The 18,827-nt window shown below is 49.7% G+C and overlaps 7 protein-coding genes across 7 annotated transcripts; 4 read left to right on the top strand and 3 right to left on the bottom strand.

The window, feature by feature from the left end:
- Positions 1–370: 370 nt before the first annotated feature.
- On the top strand, positions 371–7,081 carry GIQ15_04896 (pre-mRNA splicing factor; the record flags this gene model as incomplete). The annotated part of the gene is made up of 2 exons (XM_033552313.1): positions 371–6,486; positions 6,547–7,081. 2 exons carry the CDS (start codon positions 371–373, stop codon positions 7,079–7,081), a joined length of 6,651 nt encoding a protein of 2,216 aa, XP_033406043.1.
- A 506-nt stretch (positions 7,082–7,587) lies between these two features.
- GIQ15_04895 (oligopeptidase) lies at positions 7,588–9,759 on the top strand (the record flags this gene model as incomplete). The annotated part of the gene is made up of 1 exon (XM_033552312.1): positions 7,588–9,759. One exon carries the CDS (start codon positions 7,588–7,590, stop codon positions 9,757–9,759), a length of 2,172 nt encoding a protein of 723 aa, XP_033406042.1.
- Positions 9,760–10,098: 339 nt separating this feature from the next.
- On the top strand, positions 10,099–10,619 carry GIQ15_04894 (uncharacterized protein; the record flags this gene model as incomplete). Its single annotated transcript, XM_033552311.1, has 2 exons — positions 10,099–10,173; positions 10,239–10,619. The coding sequence occupies 2 exons, from the start codon at positions 10,099–10,101 to the stop codon at positions 10,617–10,619; spliced, it is 456 nt and encodes a 151-aa protein (XP_033406041.1).
- Positions 10,620–11,547: 928 nt separating this feature from the next.
- Positions 11,548–11,847, bottom strand: GIQ15_04893 (uncharacterized protein; the record flags this gene model as incomplete). Its single annotated transcript, XM_033552310.1, has 1 exon — positions 11,548–11,847. One exon carries the CDS (start codon positions 11,845–11,847, stop codon positions 11,548–11,550), a length of 300 nt encoding a protein of 99 aa, XP_033406040.1.
- A 1,020-nt stretch (positions 11,848–12,867) lies between these two features.
- On the bottom strand, positions 12,868–14,325 carry GIQ15_04892 (RNA-3'-phosphate cyclase family protein; the record flags this gene model as incomplete). Its single annotated transcript, XM_033552309.1, has 1 exon — positions 12,868–14,325. One exon carries the CDS (start codon positions 14,323–14,325, stop codon positions 12,868–12,870), a length of 1,458 nt encoding a protein of 485 aa, XP_033406039.1.
- A 98-nt stretch (positions 14,326–14,423) lies between these two features.
- GIQ15_04891 (3-hydroxyanthranilate 3,4-dioxygenase) lies at positions 14,424–15,078 on the top strand (the record flags this gene model as incomplete). The annotated part of the gene is made up of 2 exons (XM_033552308.1): positions 14,424–14,455; positions 14,529–15,078. The coding sequence occupies 2 exons, from the start codon at positions 14,424–14,426 to the stop codon at positions 15,076–15,078; spliced, it is 582 nt and encodes a 193-aa protein (XP_033406038.1).
- Positions 15,079–16,033: 955 nt separating this feature from the next.
- Positions 16,034–18,187, bottom strand: GIQ15_04890 (uncharacterized protein; the record flags this gene model as incomplete). Its single annotated transcript, XM_033552307.1, has 1 exon — positions 16,034–18,187. The coding sequence occupies one exon, from the start codon at positions 18,185–18,187 to the stop codon at positions 16,034–16,036; it is 2,154 nt and encodes a 717-aa protein (XP_033406037.1).
- Positions 18,188–18,827: the final 640 nt, after the last annotated feature.

The raw sequence follows: 18,827 nt of genomic DNA, 5'->3' as shown, positions 1-18,827 counted from the left end.
CCCATCGTATAAGTTAGATATCAAATTGAATATCGCGATTTCATGTTGGAAGTTGCGTGATCACGGGACCTGACGTTAAGAGACAACGCGCTAGTCCCCTTTGGGTGTATTCATTGTTTATATAAGATCTTATGTAATATCTTGAAGCTCTTGACGCGGTTTAACCAGAGTTTTGCAAGCATCACAGCTTGAGAGCAAGTTTCAATATTTCAACCTTCGTCGTGCTTCGCGGGGTTTTCTTTTCTCAACGAATGGATTGCTGTTATATTCCCTTTATTTCAGGTTGATGCTGTGAGGGTATCCATTCTGCCTTCCGAACGAGCGAAACCACAGCTTCAGACAGGACTGTTGACCTCCGAACTCCCCCAAGATGGCGGACCCAAATAATGTTGCGCAGTACAAATACTCGGCGATGTCCAACCTGGTTCTCCAGGCGGATCGCCGGTTTGTCACTCGCCGTACTGATGAAGTTACAGGCGACCCAGAGTCCCTGGCTGGCCGCCTCAGCATCAAAGATATGGGAGCCCAGGCGATGCGCCCAGAAACCTCGAAGCAAAAGAAGGCTGGCGCGCCGAAAGATATCGAACGTGGAGGTATAAGAGAAGGTGCCGATGTCTTGAAACGAGAGCAGCGCAAGAGGAAGCGAGGAGAGCAAGCACAGCTTCGAGGTGTTGGGATTCTATCCGCCGCAGACGCCCTCGTTGAAGGTCTTAAATACCGACCGCGCACAGCTGCGACTAGGGCTACATATGATTTAATATTGACGACCACAGCAAACCATCTTGGTGATGTTCCACATGACGTTATTCGAAGTGCTGCCGACGCCATATTAGAACTCTTAAAGGACGAGAACATGAAGGATTTTGATAAGAAAAAAGAAGTGGACGATTTATTGGGAGTTTCTATGGGGCCAAAAGAATTTAATGAGCTAGTAAATCTTGGAAAGAAAATCACTGATTACGATGCTCAAGATGATGACGAGGCGAACGAAGGTGGTGCAGAAGGGGAAGATGGGGCCGAGTTAGACGAACGCCAGGGCGTTGCTGTTGTATTCGACGAATCTGATGAAGATGAAGACGAAATGCGGCCTGATGCAGAGGTTAGAGACGAGGATGAGAGTAGTGAAGGAGAAGATATGTCTGATGGGGAGGGTCGAACCGGCGAGGGCGAGGGCGCCGAGGCCGCACCTGCAGACGACATGATGGGCATGGGAGACGACGATATGATCATTGACGGAGGAGCCGGGGCCACCGCTGAAAAATCAAAAGGCAGCGCTACTATTGTACCCGCCCGGGAGATTGATGCATACTGGCTACAACGACAAATTGGAGGTATCTACTCCGACGCCCATATACAACATGAGAAAGCCCAGGAAGCCTTCGCAATAATGAGTGAGCAGTCGGAGGAGGGTGTGCCGAAGCCTTTACGAGACGTTGAAAACGACCTGATGGAACTCTTCGACTACGACCATCCAGAACTTGTTGGAACTCTAGTTTTCAATCGTGATCGGATTGTTTGGACAACCAAATGGCGAAGGGAAGCGGAAGATACCGATGCTAGACATCTTGTGGAAAATCAAATGATAGAAAACGGACATCGGCAGCTACTAGATGAACTCACGGGCAAAGTCAGGGACACCGCCTCGGACCGCCCTGGGAAAAAGATGAAAGTAGACCTGATGGACATAGATGTTCCGGCCGCCGTGAAAACAGAGGAAACCGAAGCCAAACCAAGGAACTTCGTTGGTGGACTTCCTCCATCCAAGGTTATCAATCTTGAGAACTTGGTGTTCGACCAAGGGAATCATTTAATGACTAACCCCAATGTCAAACTCCCTCAGGGCTCTACGAAACGAACCTTCAAGGGTTATGAGGAGATTCACGTTCCTGCCCCTAAACCCAGACGTGACGATGATATCCGGAGGATTCCAATTACTGAACTTCCGGACTGGTCCAGACCTGGTTTCGGTACTACCGAGAAACTGAATCTTATTCAGTCAAAATGTTTCCCAACGGCGTTCAACGATGATGGTAATATGCTCATTTGCGCCCCAACCGGATCCGGTAAAACCAATGTAGCTATGCTTACGATGCTTCGTGAGATTGGCAAAAACAGAAATCCAGAAACTGGCGAGATCATGCTTGATGACTTTAAAATTATCTACATTGCCCCCTTGAAGGCCTTGGTTCAGGAGCAAGTAGGGAACTTTGGAAAACGCCTTCAACATTACGGCATCCGTGTTTCTGAGCTTACTGGCGATCGTCAATTAACCAAACAACAAATCGCAGATACCCAGGTTATTGTCACAACCCCAGAAAAATGGGATATTATAACCAGAAAAGCAACCGACACGAGTTATACTCGGCTGGTTAGGCTCGTCATCATTGATGAAATCCATTTACTCCACGATGAGCGAGGTCCTGTGCTGGAAAGTATCGTGAGCAGGACGATACGAAAAACAGAGCAAACCGGAGAACCAGTCCGATTGATCGGGCTTAGTGCAACTCTACCCAATTATCGCGATGTTGGCAGTTTCCTCCGCGTTGATCCTATCAACGGCTTATTTCATTTCGACGGCACTTTTAGGCCCTGCCCCTTGAAGCAGGAGTTTATTGGCGTTACAGACAAAAAGGCGATCAAGCAACTGAAAACTATGAACGACATCTGCTACACAAAAGTCCTTGACCAAGTGGGTGCCCACAAGAATCAAATATTGATATTCGTCCATTCGCGAAAAGAAACTGTCAAAACCGCAAGATACATCAGAGATAAAGCAGTCGAGATGGAGACCATAGGGCAAATCCTGAGAAGTGATGCTGCCAGCCGTGCTATCTTGTCAGAAGAAGCGGATTCGGTCAATGACCCTGGGTTGAAAGACCTAATGCCATATGGATTTGGAATCCATCACGCTGGAATGAGCAAGGCGGATCGAACATCTGTTGAGGATCTCTTTGCCGATGGTAGTTTGCAGGTTCTTGTCTGTACTGCTACTCTTGCATGGGGTGTCAATTTACCTGCTCATGCAGTCATTATCAAGGGAACCCAAGTCTACTCCCCAGAAAAGGGTAGCTGGGTCGAACTTAGCCCTCAAGATGTCCTTCAAATGCTTGGACGAGCTGGTCGGCCTCAGTACGATTCCTTTGGCGAGGGTATAATTATCACAACTCAAGCAGAGTTGCAATACTACCTCTCCCTCCTTAACCAACAACTCCCCATTGAGAGTCAGCTTATGAGTAAACTTGCCGATAACTTAAACGCTGAAGTTGTTCTCGGAAATGTCCGAACTCGTGAAGAAGGCGTGGAATGGCTCGGCTACACTTACTTATTTGTTCGAATGCTTCGCTCGCCCGGTCTTTATAGTATTGGCGCCGACTATGAACATGACACCTCCCTTGAGCAGCGCCGTGTGGACCTCATCCATTCCGCAGCTATGGTTTTGGAAAAGTCCAACCTCATCAAATACGATAAGAAGACAGGCAAACTCCAGGCCACGGAGCTCGGGCGCATTGCCTCTCATTATTACATCTCGCACAGCTCCATGCTCACATATAATCACCATTTACAGCCCATGATTTCCACTATCGACCTCTTCCGCATCTTCTCACTAAGTGAGGAGTTCAAATATATCCCTGTCCGTCAGGATGAGAAACTGGAACTTGCAAAGCTGCTGAGCAGGGTCCCCATTCCTGTGAAAGAGAGCATTGAGGAGTCCCATGCCAAAATCAATGTATTATTACAGGCTTACATTTCTCGCCTAAAGCTTGATGGACTAGCTCTAATGGCCGATATGGTATATGTTACTCAGTCCGCTGGCCGTATTCTCCGCGCCATCTTCGAGATTACTCTGCGAAAAGGCTGGTCGTCCGTTGCAAAAACAGCCTTAGATCTCTGCAAAATGGCTGAAAAGCGGATGTGGCCAACCATGTCTCCTCTACGTCAATTCCCAACATGTCCACGTGACATATTACAAAAAGCTGAGCGTATCGATGTTCCATGGACAAGCTATTTCGACCTTGATCCACCGCGCATGGGAGAACTTTTAGGCATCCCCAAGGCAGGCCGCATCGTGTGCGATCTTGTGTCAAAATTCCCTAGGCTAGAGCTACAAGCTCAAGTGCAGCCAATGACACGCTCGATGCTCCGCGTTGAGCTGACCATTACGCCCAATTTTACTTGGGATGATTCACTCCACGGCAGCGCAGAATCGTTCTGGATTATCGTCGAGGATTGCGACGGTGAAGACATTCTCTTCTATGACCAGTTCATTCTTAAGAAAGACTATGCAACATCGGAGATGAATGAGCATTTGGTGGAATTCACGGTCGCCATCACGGAGCCCATGCCACCCAACTACTTCATAACACTACTCTCCGACCGATGGACACATTCTGAGACCAAGGTTGCCGTTGCCTTCCAAAAGTTGATTCTCCCGGAGAAATTTCCGCCACACACCCCACTCTTAGATATGCAACCAGTTCCAGTTAAGGCTGTTAGACGTGCTGATTACCAAGGTCTATATCCCAACTGGCAAAACTTCAACAAAGTCCAGACTCAGGTTTTCAAAGCGTTGTTCGACACTAGCGACAATGTGTTTGTTGGTGCGCCCGTGGGGAGTGGAAAGACGGTCTGTGCTGAGTTTGCCCTTCTCAGACACTGGTCCAGGGAAGACTCAAGAAAGGCCGTATACATTGCCCCCTTTCAAGAGCTTGTCGATCATCGACTTGCAGATTGGACTGCCCGCCTGGCAGATGTCGCCGGTGGTAAGTCAATTCAGAAGTTGACTGGAGAAACCACAGCCGATCTCAAGATTCTCGACCGTGCAGACCTAGTCCTTGCTACGCCAATTCAGTGGGATGTCATTTCCCGTCAGTGGCAGAGGCGGAAAAACGTTCAAGCAGTTGAACTATTTATCGCTGATGATCTCAACATTCTTGGCGGACAAGGTGGATACGTTTATGAAGTCATTGTGTCTCGAATGCATTATATTTCACTTCAAACAGAACAAGAGTTGCGAATTGTTGGTCTTAGTGTACCATTGGCGAATGCTCGGGATATTGGAGAATGGCTTGGGGCTAAGAAGCATACGATTTTCAACTTTAGCCCCCATGTTCGACCGGTCCCATTAGAGCTCCATATCCAATCCTTCACGATCCCACATTTCCCATCGCTCATGCTTGCGATGGCAAAACCTGCTTACTTATCTATCCTTCAACTCTCCCCCGACAAGCCTGCACTGATATTCGTGCCTAGCCGCAAGCAAGCCCGATCAACTGCTGTAGATCTCTTTACTGCCTGTGTCGCGAGCGAAAATGAAGATCGATTCCTCCATGCCGATATCGACGAGATATCGCCACTGCTGAACCGGATTGAAGAAAAAGCATTGGCTGAATCAATTTCTCACGGTATTGGCTATTACCACGAGGCACTGAGCACTAGCGATAAACGAATCGTTACACATCTTTACAAGATTGGTGCTCTTCAGGTGATGCTTGCATCTCGGGATGTGTGCTGGGAGCTGGACCTTACTGCTCATCTCGTTATAGTAATGGGGACACAATTCTTTGATGGACGTGAACACCGATATCTTGACTACCCTATTAGCGAGATACTTCAGATGTTCGGAAAGGCTACGCGCCCTCGAGAAGATAGAATTGGAAAAGGAGTGCTAATGGTCCCAGCTGTGAAGCGTGAATACTACAAGAAGTTCCTTAACGAAGCGCTGCCCATGGAGAGTCATTTGCAGCTCTACCTTCATGATGCCTTTGTGACAGAGATTAGTACAAAGACGATTACCTCGACACAAGACGCCGTTGATTGGATGACATACTCGTATTTCTACAGGCGTCTCCTTGCCAATCCCAGCTACTATGGGTTGAGCGATATTAGCCATGAAGGGCTAAGTACATTCCTGTCGGAGCTCGTCGAGAACACACTAAAGGAGTTGGCCGAAGCTCAGATCATTGAGATGGACGAGGATGAAAATATTTCGCCCTTGAACGCTGCTATGATCGGTGCATACTATAACATCTCCTTTATCACCATGCAGACTTTCCTTCTCTCGCTGACACCCAGGACTAAGCTCAAGGGTATGCTTGAAATTGTCACATCGGCAACAGAATTCGAGCCTATCCAGGTACGACGTCATGAAGATTACATTCTGCGCCGTGTCTATGATCGAGTACCTGTCAAGATGTCAGACCCAGCCTTCGATTCACCACACTTTAAAGCTTTTGTTCTTTTACAAGCACATTTCTCACGTCTCCAATTGCCGATTGATTTGGCGAAGGATCAAGAAATCATTGTCAGCAAAGTTCTTACCCTACTTAGCGCCTGTGTCGACGTTCTGTCCTCCAAGGGCCATCTGAATGCTATGAACGCCATGGAAATGTCACAGATGGTTGTCCAGTCCATGTGGGATCGGGACAGCCCGTTGATGCAGATCCCTCACTTTGGCCCTAGCGCCATTAAGGCTGCCAACGAGTTTAAGTATGTCCCCACTCATCTTACATATATAAAAGTGGATAGTAATGCTAACTCCTATGCTAGGATCCGGGATATCTTCGAGTTTATGGAAGCCATGGACCCATCCGAGAATAAGGACTACAACACCCTAGTAAAACGGCTCGGTCTTGATAACAAACAGCTCGCCCAAGCAGCTGCCTTTACCAACAACAAGTACCCCAACCTGGACCTCGACTTTACCGTTCTCGACGAAGAGAATATTACTGCAGGGGAGCCGGCCTATCTCAAGGTGAAGATTGAACGAGAGCTGGATGAAGACGAAGAGCCAGATACCACGGTCTCTGCTCCATTCTATCCGTTGAAGAAGATGGAGAATTGGTGGCTTGTGGTCGGTGAGGAGAAGACGAACAGCTTACTCTCGCTTAAGAGGGTAACTGTAGGACGAAAACTGGAGATGAAGCTAGAATACGTCGTACCAAGCCCTGGAGAGCACGAGTTAACCCTCTATCTCATGAGTGATAGTTACGCGGGAGTTGACCAGGATCCGACCTTTAAGATTACTGCAGCGGAGGGCATGGATGAAGACGAAGACGACGAAGAGGAAGAAGACGAAGAGTAGATGTACCACATTTGTTATGGCTGTACAATGCATTTTTCCCCTGTGAGGTGTTGGTTCTCTGGCATTTAGTCTAAAAACGCATGCATGTATGTACACTTTTATTCCAATTTAATTACCGTGTCTTCACTGCCGTATCTTCTAGACCCTGACTCCTTGCATAACCCCCTGTTGGATTCCTTTTATCTTCAACTTAATGCTGGTGCCTCTTTGGTTGCTCTGGCAGTCAGTCACGTGGGTATTCATGTTGCCTGGCCCCAAATGTTGGTTCCCCGCATTGGAGAAAGCAACCTTGGAAGCTATATAAGAAGCCGAAGAGCTCAATCCCATCCAGCTTCTCTTCTCATTCATTCGGTTCAAGACTGCTGAGACCGATATCAAGAAGACTCTGGTCAGATCCAAGTATATACACCCTCACTCCATATCTCATACATACACTGTTCATAGCTCACCCCCACGCCGTTCACCATGACGATACGACGAACAAAATTCGACCCAGAGTAGGAACAATGCCTTCAGATATCCCCAGTATCATATCATTGACCGTTTCTAGAGTTCTCTTGAGCGCACCGCGCCGCTCGGCATGTATCCCAAACCCTGCAGGGACGCTCATTGCGTATACGCAGTCAACATATAGCTTCGAGTCACACTCATCCCATACCGAGCTTATTGTTTTAGATGTTGCTTCGAGGAAAACTAGAGTCCTCACCAATTCCTACAGCGGCAGTCCACAATGGCTTGACGATAGTCAATTGATATGGCTCAAGGAAGAAAGCAATGGAAACACAACCTTTATGGTCACCGAGGTCTCGGGGGACTCGAAGCCTTACGTTGCTGGAGTGACTCCCGGTACTGTGTCAAATCTTAAGGTCACCCGGCTTTCAAAGGATCAATTCGCCTTTGCTGTTAGTGGCAAGGCAAATCTGGACGGAACTCTCTACAATCCATCCAATGTGAAAAAGCCAGTGAGCACCGGCAAGATTTACACCTCTCTATTTGTGAGGCACTGGGACGAGTATACCCAGGGTGAGAAGCACACTATTTGGGTGGGAACCCTGTACAAGTCCCCATTTGCCGGTACTGGGTCGTCTCAATATACCATCTCAGGCTTGAAGAACGTTTTCAGGCTTTTCAACCTTCCACAGCGTGTCGAATCGCCAATTTTGCCCTTTGGCGGGTCTGACCATTTTGATATTTGCCCCAAAGGAGTTGTGTTCGTCAGCAAGGACCCGTCACTTAACGATGCCCTTCACACGAAATGTGTCTGCTACATCTGCCCAATGCCTCTCGCCGCTTGGACCGAGTCTATCAGCCCTATGGAAGCAAAGGTGGTAACAGCGGCTTCGCTCGAGGGAGCTTTAACCTCTCCTGTGATCTCCCCGGTCAACAACACCCTAGCTTTCCTTGCCATGCGAGAAGACGGATATGAATCGGACAAGAACAGAATCATTGTCGCTAGAGGTGTGTTTGATCAGCAATCAGAGCCAATCCAGCTATTTGCCAACGAGGATAACACGGGCGCATGGGATCGCAGCCCTAGCTCGTTGGCGTGGGCCTACGATGATTCTTCACTTATAATTAAGGCAGAAGACACTGGACGTGGCCTTGTATTCCAAGTACCAGTGGGTGATGAAAAAGCATTAACCACAGCCAACTTACTCAACATTTCCTCTACTGGATCTGTTGTGGACGTAGCTTCCACCCCCAGAGGCCTTTTCCTCTCAAGCAGCAGTCTTGTGGAAAGTAGCTTATATTCCCTGGTGGAACCCAAACACCAAGGAGAAGCCAGAGAAATTTCTTCAGCTACCCAAAATGGCACCTCCTTTGGTCTCTCGCCCTCCCAGGTGGGTGAGACTTGGTGGAAAGGAGCCAACGACCACCCTGTGCATGCCTGGGTGATTAAACCCTCCAACTTTAAGCCAAACGAAAAGTATCCTCTTGCCTTCCTTGTCCACGGTGGGCCACAGGGAGCATGGAACGATCAATGGAGCACTAGATGGAATCCTCTTATCTTCGCAGAGCAAGGCTACGTCGTTGTCACTCCAAACCCAACGGGAAGCACAGGATATGGCCAAGCATTTACTGATGCTATCCAAGGGTCCTGGGGTGGCCTGCCTTACGAAGATCTCGTCAAATGCTTCGAACACATTGAAAAGAACCTTACATTCGTGGACACAGACCGTGCTGTTGCCCTTGGTGCCTCTTATGGTGGATTCATGATGAACTGGATTCAGGGTCATGAACTTGGAAGGAAATTCAAAGCCCTAGTTACCCACGACGGCATTTTCAGCACCAAGTTCTCCCTCGCGGCTGAAGAGCTATACTTCCCTATCCATGATCTTAACGGAATATATTGGAAGAACCCCGAAAGCTGGCAGAAGTGGGATCCATCTGAGTTTATCAATGAATGGAAGACACCTCACCTCGTCATCCACAGCGAACGTGACTACCGTCTTACTATTGCCGAAGGCCTTGCCCTTTTCAACAGTCTTCAATTGCGCGGTGTGGAGAGCGCCCTCTTGACGTTCCCAGACGAGAACCATTGGGTAATCAAAGCTGAGAATTCCCTGGTTTGGCACAGAGCAGTGATCAACTGGATCAATAAATATGCAGGGCTTCCTCTATGGCTTGACAAGGATGGGAATAACTGTTTCCCTGAAGACATGACTCCACAGAAGTAGTTCAACTCGGTCAGCCATGCCGACTGGGTTTGGTGAAAATACTCAACCCCCTTCCCTCATACATTTCTGCTATATCTCGTAGTAGAATAACCGTCACTACTGTGCTATTTCGTCTTCCCTAAACGAGTGATGTTGTTTTTATCTTAAATATATCTATATATAAAGCCATAGAAATATTCAAACTATCCACCAGTGTATATAAGACGAATGGCCATCAATAAACCGATAAACCAAGCTTCACTACGATACAACTGCTTTTATATTCCTTGCGTGAGAGAACTTTCTTGCCAATACGCTAAGATATAGCCTAAAGTAAATTCTGAACCCCTCCATTGAACCATGACTCAAGGCATCAATGATAAAGAAACTGAGCTTGATATTCCCACGACTGAAGCATATACCGACAAGGAAACCGTACTTTTTACATTAACGTAAGTGGTCGGCCCCAGTGTATAAGAATGCCCATTAACATCTACTAGATTAACTACCTAGCTATGGAGAAATGGAATTGGAACTATGGCTGGGAAAAACGTCTAGGGAGAAAACTAGCACCACTCCGAGCCACTATTACAACTACGAAGGGCGTCACGATTGAGAAAGAGATACTAAAAGAGGACGCTGGCTGGGAGGGTGAGATGTTTCTTGGTAGCGAAAAGACGACAGTACGAATTTACGGCGGCGTCATCCTCCGGCCCATGGAAATGTCGCAAAACCAACTAGTCGTTACCTTTCTATCATCGGGAGAAGACTGTTTCGACGCCTTAAGGGACTTTGCTGATCAGATTTACGAGACTGTTAGGTGTGTTGATAAAGATGGGGCTATAGAGTGGACTGAGTTGCCATACTGTACATCCGATTAGGCCTGATACTATAAGATAGGAATTACGGACATCATGTTTAGAAGTTACATTGAACATTTGAGGCTGCCAGACCTTTAGTTATTGGAACAGAAGGGTATATATGTCTTTGTATCGGCCATTTTATGGCATTTATATACAGGAGGGTTGTGCTGCAGCTCGCAGCTATACAATAAATATACACTCAAGCATTAACATCTAACTCTCCTATCAAGTCCGGCTCAGTAGGTTGCATTCCTATGTACCATGTTAGTGAGGTTACTATTGCCTAAGCAAATATAAGAGCACTTACTTCGGTACCCATCTAGGAGTGAAACGTCTAATGTTGATTTGAAGTAGTGATGGTGAACTATTCTTCAGTAGGTGGTGGTGTGCACTAGGCTTTCCAGAGGCGGATAGTGGTTGATCATGGATAGTCGTTGATCATGGATAGTCGTTGATCATGGATAGTCGTTGATCATGGATAGTCGTTGATCATGGATAGTCGTTGATGACAGATGGTTGGTTGATGGATAGTTGGTTGATGGTAGATAGTTGTTTGATGACGGTTGATTTGAACTCTGGATGTGGAACGATCCGTAAACCACTATCCAGTGTTTGGCGGGAACCCCAAAAGCTTAATAGCATATCTGTATATAAAAACAATAGGAGCAAGTCAATGAACAGTTCCATGGTTGGATAATGACGTAGATAAAGGAAAGATGGGAAACGATGACGCTTACTTTTTGGGGGGAATGATCCCGCCCCTCCTCTCCCCCAGAATGTAACTTGCATACACCGCGAACACGCTGTAGTGTCGAATTCTAAGGTGCGGTCGGTGTAGCGACGCTGATAGAAAGTGGTTAACCGATATTCAAACAGATAATATCAAGGCAGGGGCAAGGCAAGAGACTAACCATAATGCGAAGGCAAGCTCGCCCAATACTTTTCTTCAGATTGGCTCCGTATATGCATGTCTGATCTTCGTGATCCATCGCTGGATCTTGGACCTCTTTGAGGCCAGCTCCTTGCTAATCTCGACCTGTCTGGCCGCTTTCGCTGTTTGGGTAGCGAGTAACCCTTCGACATATTGGTGGTAGGCCGCTTCGCCGAATGCGGCACGTATCGACTCTGCCTCCGGGGTAGAGCAAGCGAAGTCGATGTAGGTGGTGTCCTCGGTTCTTTTGACTGTGTCGGCGAGTGAACCGATAGTGGGCAGGACGTATGTTGGCCCACAAGCAAGCATGTACATTTGCGTATATGCCATACTGGCAGTGACAGGCGGTAGACTTTATGATATATATGTACAGTTATATATCACACGGGCACACTCAGTAACTGGGTGTGTTTGATCAGCAAGTAGGTGAAGCAAGTGGGTGTATGGGCGACAATGCAATGAAGCATAGGAAAGAGGAAAAAAGAAGAAAGGAGGAAGAAGGGGAGGGAGGCTTGGGGCCCTTTTTATAGCCATTAGGCGACCCAAGAAACATATGGCCCAAAAGGGATGCTGAATATCTGGAATGGGCGTCATAATGTCCCAAATAGGATATCAAACCAGTGGTAAACGTCGAGTCATGGCCCGAATGTCATGGAATGCCAGGGAATTAGTTAGGGTATGGGGGAGAGCAGCGTTAGAGCTGTAGGGAAGAGATAGGTATGGCATCGTATAGACTGATAGAATATAATATTGTATTGAGAAGATCAAGTAGGTCGATCTAGGCTAGCTATCGTACAGTAGAAAGGTGGTGTAGGCGTAGAGAGGCGGACGTCTAGGTACAACGGCAGCTGCGGAAACAGGACGTATGGCCGTGTAGGAGCATCGTAATATGAAAATAGAGGCCCTCGAGACATCTCGTATGGGTATAGGACATCACTATACATGTGACTAGAAGCCGTATAGCTGTAGAAAGGACGGTGGGAGGTTCCTTTCTCAGAATCAGGGGAGGTGCAGCCGTCGAGCCTGAGTGTAGAGTACCCTGTAACTGACACAGAGGCCAGAGTGATGATAATAACCGTATCTCCTTGTGATAAGCCTATTCGCATATCCTAGGCCATATACACGCAGAGCACTCGGTGAATGGGTGTTTCCTTGAGTCCTGAGCTGTGCCTGGCGGATATGCATGGGTGAGCAAGCCACAACAGACCTGCATCACACTGGGCAGGTAGGTCAAAGTATACGCAGCAAAAAGGCGAGCTCTGGCGCCTCTTTAATGATTTGGTTGCCAGGTAGGAATTTGGAATTTGCTCTCGACTTGGGCGAACATGTGAAGAATCAGGCAATCTTCCTGCCGACGTTGCCAATACCCCTTCCGACAACGCTGATAACAACATCTCCATCGTCTGAGCCCGAGGCCTCTCGTACACCCCATCCTGCGGCCCCAAGCTTGCTCAGGTCCCTTGCAAGACGGACAACGGTTTCATCAGAAACAACATCCCGGCCTACCTGCAGTCGTCCGACGTCCTCTGAGCCCATAGACATGAGGGTAAGGATCGTGGGCGCCGCAGCCATGGATACACAGCCACCGGTTGCTATGGATTCCAGCAGCTGATAAGCACACTGTTTGCCAATGTCTTCAGGGGGCTGGCCTCCGGACGGCGGGGATGCCACATCGGCGGAGTATAGACATCCGGTGGACGACTCAGCTACAAGCGAGAGACCGAACCCAACACCAATCTTCTTCTTTGCCGAAGGGTTGGTCCTATCTGGAGCAGGAACTAGTGGGGCAGCTGATATATCTGAAAAGATATAGGTGTCAGATACCAAGGGATTGAGGACTCCTCTGGCAACATCGATCATCCGGGCATTATTCGTGCCCGACACGCCAGTCGAGTATGCTACGCCACGAATCTTCTTTACTTTCCCCGGATTTGACAGGTGAAGCGTCTTGGGCAGGCGAACCTGGTGGCCGAAAACGAGCTGCACCTCTCCACCGCCTCCCTTGCCATTAGGACCAGGATTGGACCTCCGCAATACCCGGAGCTCGACATTATTCGAGATCCCAAACTGCGCAAATAGAGGGAGAATGGCGGTTCGTACGCTGTCGACGGAAATATCGCCAGACGGGGTGGAAGATGTGATGACGCCAGGACCGGTGAAGAGGACGTTGACCTGGGCCTTGGAGAAAGGCGCGAGAAGACACAATGGCAGCAGGAAGTAGCTGACTCCGCGAGAGCATCCTGCCGGCAGTTCATGCGTTACGACGCCGCGACTGGCGCCGACTCCAGCTGCGCTTCCGGTGATGAGACCGGGCTTGTACAGAAGTATTGTACCGGTGTAGGAGATTTCCAGATGGGCGCCATTGGTGACAGCTTCCAGCAGACGCAGAAAGGAGATCTCATAGGGCGCCAGACCGGGACTCAGCGAGGACGAACGGATCTGGGAGACGTGGATAGCTCGTCCGGTGATGGTTGATAGAACGAGACGCTGCGCGAGAGACTCATGCCCGGTGAAGCGGACCGGCGGCTGCGTCGTTGCCATTGCATGTCCTCTCTCTCTTCTCTCTCTTATTCTCCTCTTCTCTTCTCTGTCGTCGTCTTCTTCTCTTCTCTTCTCTGTTGTCTTGTCGTCGTCTTCTTCTTTTTTGTCGTCTTTGTATAATTTTGATAATTTATTTTTGTTGCGTCGGAGGAACGATGAGCCGGGCCGAGGGTTTTTTTCGCGCGAAGTGGGACAAAGGCAAGGGCGCCGGGAGACCGAGGGAAGAGTCACTATAACAGTCGCATCTGACATGAAAGGGCCAGGAGTGAGACGAGCTTCCTCATGATGTAGATGGGATGTCTATTACATCGATATCTAGCTAACGAAGGGTTCAGAAGGCACACGGCAAGATGCTGCCTCCAGCACTCAACATCCCAAGATGGTAAGCCACACGAGACCAGCGGCTACTTTTTTTTTACTATATATCTACACGGAGTACTGACAAGGAGGTATAGGCTGAGGGAGAATTCGCATCTCCTCAAACCGCCGATCAACAATTACTGCGTCTACCATCCGTCCTCCAAGGCCACGCAGGGCTATACAGTCATGGTCGTGGGCGGGCCTAACTCGCGGACAGACTACCATATCAACTCCACGCCCGAGTTCTTCTACCAGCACAAGGGATCCATCGTGATCAAGGTCGTCGACACGACTACCTCGCCGGCGACGTTCCAGGATATCCCCGTCCACGAGGGATCGCTGTTCCTGCTCCCGGCAAACACCCCGCACTCGCCCGTCAGGTTTGCGGATACCGTTGGCGTGGTGATGGAAGTCCCGCGGGCAAAGGGGGCAAAGGATACCCTGCGCTGGTACTGCAAGACGTGCCGGAACATCGTCTGGGAGAAGAGCTTTATCTGCACTGACTTAGGGACCCAGCTCGAGGGCATTGTCGAGGATTTTGCAAACGACGAAAAGAAGAGGAGGTGTAAGTTCTGCGGGCGAGTGGCGGCAGTGAAGTACGCCGACGGCGAGGTCGTGCAGCCTCCTCGCTTTCTAGACGACTAAGACGTCGCCAGACTGAGACCGGCACTCGGGTTGTGTGTTCGTTGAGGAAACCCGGGTTCGGAATAGTCGGTTCAGTTCGGTTCGGTTCAGATTTAGATTCAGATTCAGATTCAGAATATTCGCGATTGTTCTGCGAAGGCTGCATGTCCTTTTAAAGCGAAGTTTATGCGCTCTCTATTCCCTAGTCAATGACGCTGTCAGCAAAGGAATGATTCGTCACCAGGCTATGGGAATCGGGAGAATTGTGCTATATCCTGTAAAGCAGTTATGCTTACCTGTTTCCATGAGAAAGCGGCCCCAAGCCAAAAAAAAAACGCATCACCAGAAGCCCTGGAGAAGCATTCCTGCGATCCATGTGTAAAACAAAAGAAAGGCCAGGCCTGAGAGACGGAGAAAACATGTTTGAGCCATGACTGAGATGAGACAAGAGAGTATGATATTGATTATAGACGCTAATAGGGGAGTAAATTATTTCTTTACCAGTCATTCCAGTATAAGGAAAGCAGAGGGAGAAAAAAAGAGGCAAGAAGCGAAGCCCAACCAATCCGAAAGCCCCTGGGTAAGTGAAAGAAAAGAATGAGAACGAAGCAGGGGGGGATAAAACGAAGGTAATAGATTAAAAGAGGCTGCAAGGCTATGCTAAACCAGAAGCAATGTACATGGAGAAAGTATACTGAGAAAAAGTATACCAAGAAAGCCCGTAGACATCGCAAGAGTAAGGAGTAATTAAGCGCGATGGCATAGAGTAAAAGTGTGTGCAAAAGAACGTCTGGGTATGTAGGCAGCCTTTTTTCTATAACACGCACCGCAGCCATGGTTAAAACGAAGGAATAGAGAGGCCATCAGGATTAAAAGGAGGATATAAGAGCGAAAGTGGACGTTTTTGGCGCTGGCAGAAGATCGAGGCAAAATAAAATGCATGAACGGTAGATAAAAGACGATATTCAGTCGATGTTCACTCGTCAAATGGGCAGTCAATACTTTCGTGGCCGTCTCGTTCGCATAAAGCACACCATTTCGACTCATCGACCACACCCGAGGCCTTGCCGGCGACTGGGGCCATGGACGATGATGGGAGGCCGCCAATGCCCTTGAGACCCTCAAGAACGGCATCTCTCCCCGTTCGCTGAGAGCTGGGGCTTCCGGATTTCGGGAACCCGTTTGTCTCCGTGGCTGATGAAGGCCTGAAGGCCGAGAAGGTGCTCTCGAGGTTATCGTGAAGGGTGCTATCTATTGAGGTCTGGACGAGGCTGGTCCTGTCCGGTGGCCCCGTCACTGGTGGTGGTTGTTGTGCAGCCTGGAGGATGGCCGGATGGCTGGCGGGTGCCTTGTTGGCGTTTGTAGTGCCAAACATGTTGGTGCAGGTGAGGATATCGTGGCCGCTGGTCTCGCAGATTTCACACCAGGCGGCGCTTCCGTCGTCAGTGCTGGCGGATTGGCTGTCGGGTTCTTGCATGGCGGCGAGACGACGGTGGGAGTCGTTGGGGATGGTCCTGGATGGGTATTGTCCGCTGTTGGCCTGGACGGGAGAATTCTCATTCCAGTCGCCGGGCACGACGGTGCGGTCTGAAAGAGTGTGTGTATGGGTTGGCGCATTGGGGCTGGTTCTACCGCCGGCGGGCTGGGGATTCTTATGAACCCTCAGGGGCGACGTGGTTATTGTTCCACTGCGATTATGGCCGCGGAAGGCGTTTGTTTGCCCGTTTTCAACTTCCTGTTGCAGTTCGCTTATCGTCTGGGTCTTGTGTTCAAGGGCAGACTCAAGTTCTTGGATGCGTAAATCCATCTTGGACAGCTGATCGTTGGCGTCGTATTCTCCGTCAGACATCCTCTTGTTCCCCTGTCCTATGCCGTTTTGCTGTAGGAAGGCCTGAGACGTCGGGTCTCCCCTACTTAGGGAATGGATGATGGCCTTGAGGCCGCGGATCTCATCGTCCTTTTGTTCCAGGTCTCTGGATGTAGGATGGTGTCTTCCTGGACCGTCGATGGGCGAGTCTCCGTCCTGGTACGAGGACGATGAACGTTCCCGTTCTTGCTTCAGCTCCAGACGGGTTCTCTCGACCTCTCCTCGAAGGTATTCCACTTCACCTCTGGCCTCTGCCTCCCCTCGTCGTGCATCTTCAAGACCTTCTTCCAGCTCTGATACCAGGTCCTCCAACTGTTTGAGTTGCATGGCCACGGTCTCGACATCTTCGCCGCGTGACTGGAGGTCTCTGTTTGCCTGGAGCAGCTCTTCTATCCTCTTCTCGTATACCCGCTCAGTCTCCGAGGCAGCTACTTCAAGTGTGTCGAGAGTGCTCCTGAAATCCGCCCTATGACTGTCAAACTCCGCGGTGAGTGCAGATATCTTCTCGTTCTTCTCTCGAAGCTGTGTCCGGACCTGCATCGCATCCAGACCCTCCAGCTCCGTGACACACTGCTGAAACTCGGCAAGGGTTGATGCCTGGTCCTCCAGCTGTTTATCCCGGTCACGGAGCTGTGTCTCCAGCTCCCTTATCCGGTCAGCCACATCGGAATCCTCAAGAGCAGGCGTTCGGACGGCGTCCCTTCGCTTTGGCGTGGTGCTCTCCATGCTGATCCTAGATGAAGGCCTGCTCGGCGGTCTGCTCGACTTGAGCGGTGTGCGCGGCCGTCCGTTCATGGGAGCTCCCTTGGACACGCCAGACGGAGTCCGTAGGCCGCTCATGCTCAGCTTTGGCGAAGACAGGGGAGCCTTGCTGGGCGATTCTGGTCGTGGCAGCGAGGGCCGTCTGATCCTCGGTCTCGTAGTCGAAGCCAGGCTCAAGCCAGGCCCAACAGACCTGCTGAAGTTCGTGATAGACGGCCCTCCCCTCGCAGACGTCAACTGCGGTGCGACCGCTCGCTTCGTAACGTACTTGGAGTTGTTCATGGGCACGAATATGCCTGATCCCGGGATCGAGGTCGTGAAGTACTGTCGTCCATCCACGTCTCCGCTGTTCTTCCCTCTGCCCGCCAGCTCCGGCGCAAGTTCAACGCCAGCAAACTTGCCTGGCTTGCCTGCCACCGAGCCCAGGAACCTCACGGTGCCGTGCATCCCACCGGGCACATTGACCAGGTCGCCGACCTGGACATCGTCTGCCGCCGTCATGGTGTCAACTTCTATAGCATTAAACAAGGACAGCGTGTCATCTCAAATCATCGTAGGAGTGTAAGAGTGTCGAGGAGGGGCTTTTATCGTCCGAGTAAGCAGTGCAGAAATCGCCTTGAGATCCGGTCAATTCGTAAATCGTGAGCCTCTAAAAATGGAAAACGGTCGTGGGGAGTTTTGCAAGCGACAGGGCGTCTCCGCCTGTTTGGTACGGACTCGGGCAAGGAGAAAAGGAGAAAACGAAGCCCTAGAGAAGGAAGAAGAACGAAAAAGCAAAGAAAGCGACGGTGAAGCCCAAGTTGTGTGTGGCTTGAATGTTGATATTTCGGTATAAAAACGAAAAAGGAGCTGAGCGTTTGTTTATTTATAACCGTTTTTAGCGGCCGATCCAGCATCCACAGCCACGAGAAAGACGAGAACGAAGAACGCGATAGTCAAGAGAGAGAAGCTGACGGTGGAGGAAGATTTGATATCGCTGTCCTGTCGACGTCTTCGCAGTTCTCAGCTGCATCTTGGAGAAAGCCACCGTCGAGGCTGTAACTTGTCCTCAGCCACAGCCGCGACGCTTCTCCTTAGCTCCGACAACGATATCTCGACATCGCCAACCCGGCCTGCGACTTGTATAGCCTGTCGACTTTGA

This window comes from Arthroderma uncinatum (genome assembly GCF_011692745.1).
Source record: "Arthroderma uncinatum strain CBS 119779 chromosome Unknown scaffold3, whole genome shotgun sequence".
In the NCBI taxonomy this organism is placed as follows: domain Eukaryota; kingdom Fungi; phylum Ascomycota; class Eurotiomycetes; order Onygenales; family Arthrodermataceae; genus Arthroderma; species Arthroderma uncinatum.
The sequence above is the reverse complement of the archived record's forward strand: the minus strand, read 5'-3'. Positions and strand labels throughout refer to the sequence as shown.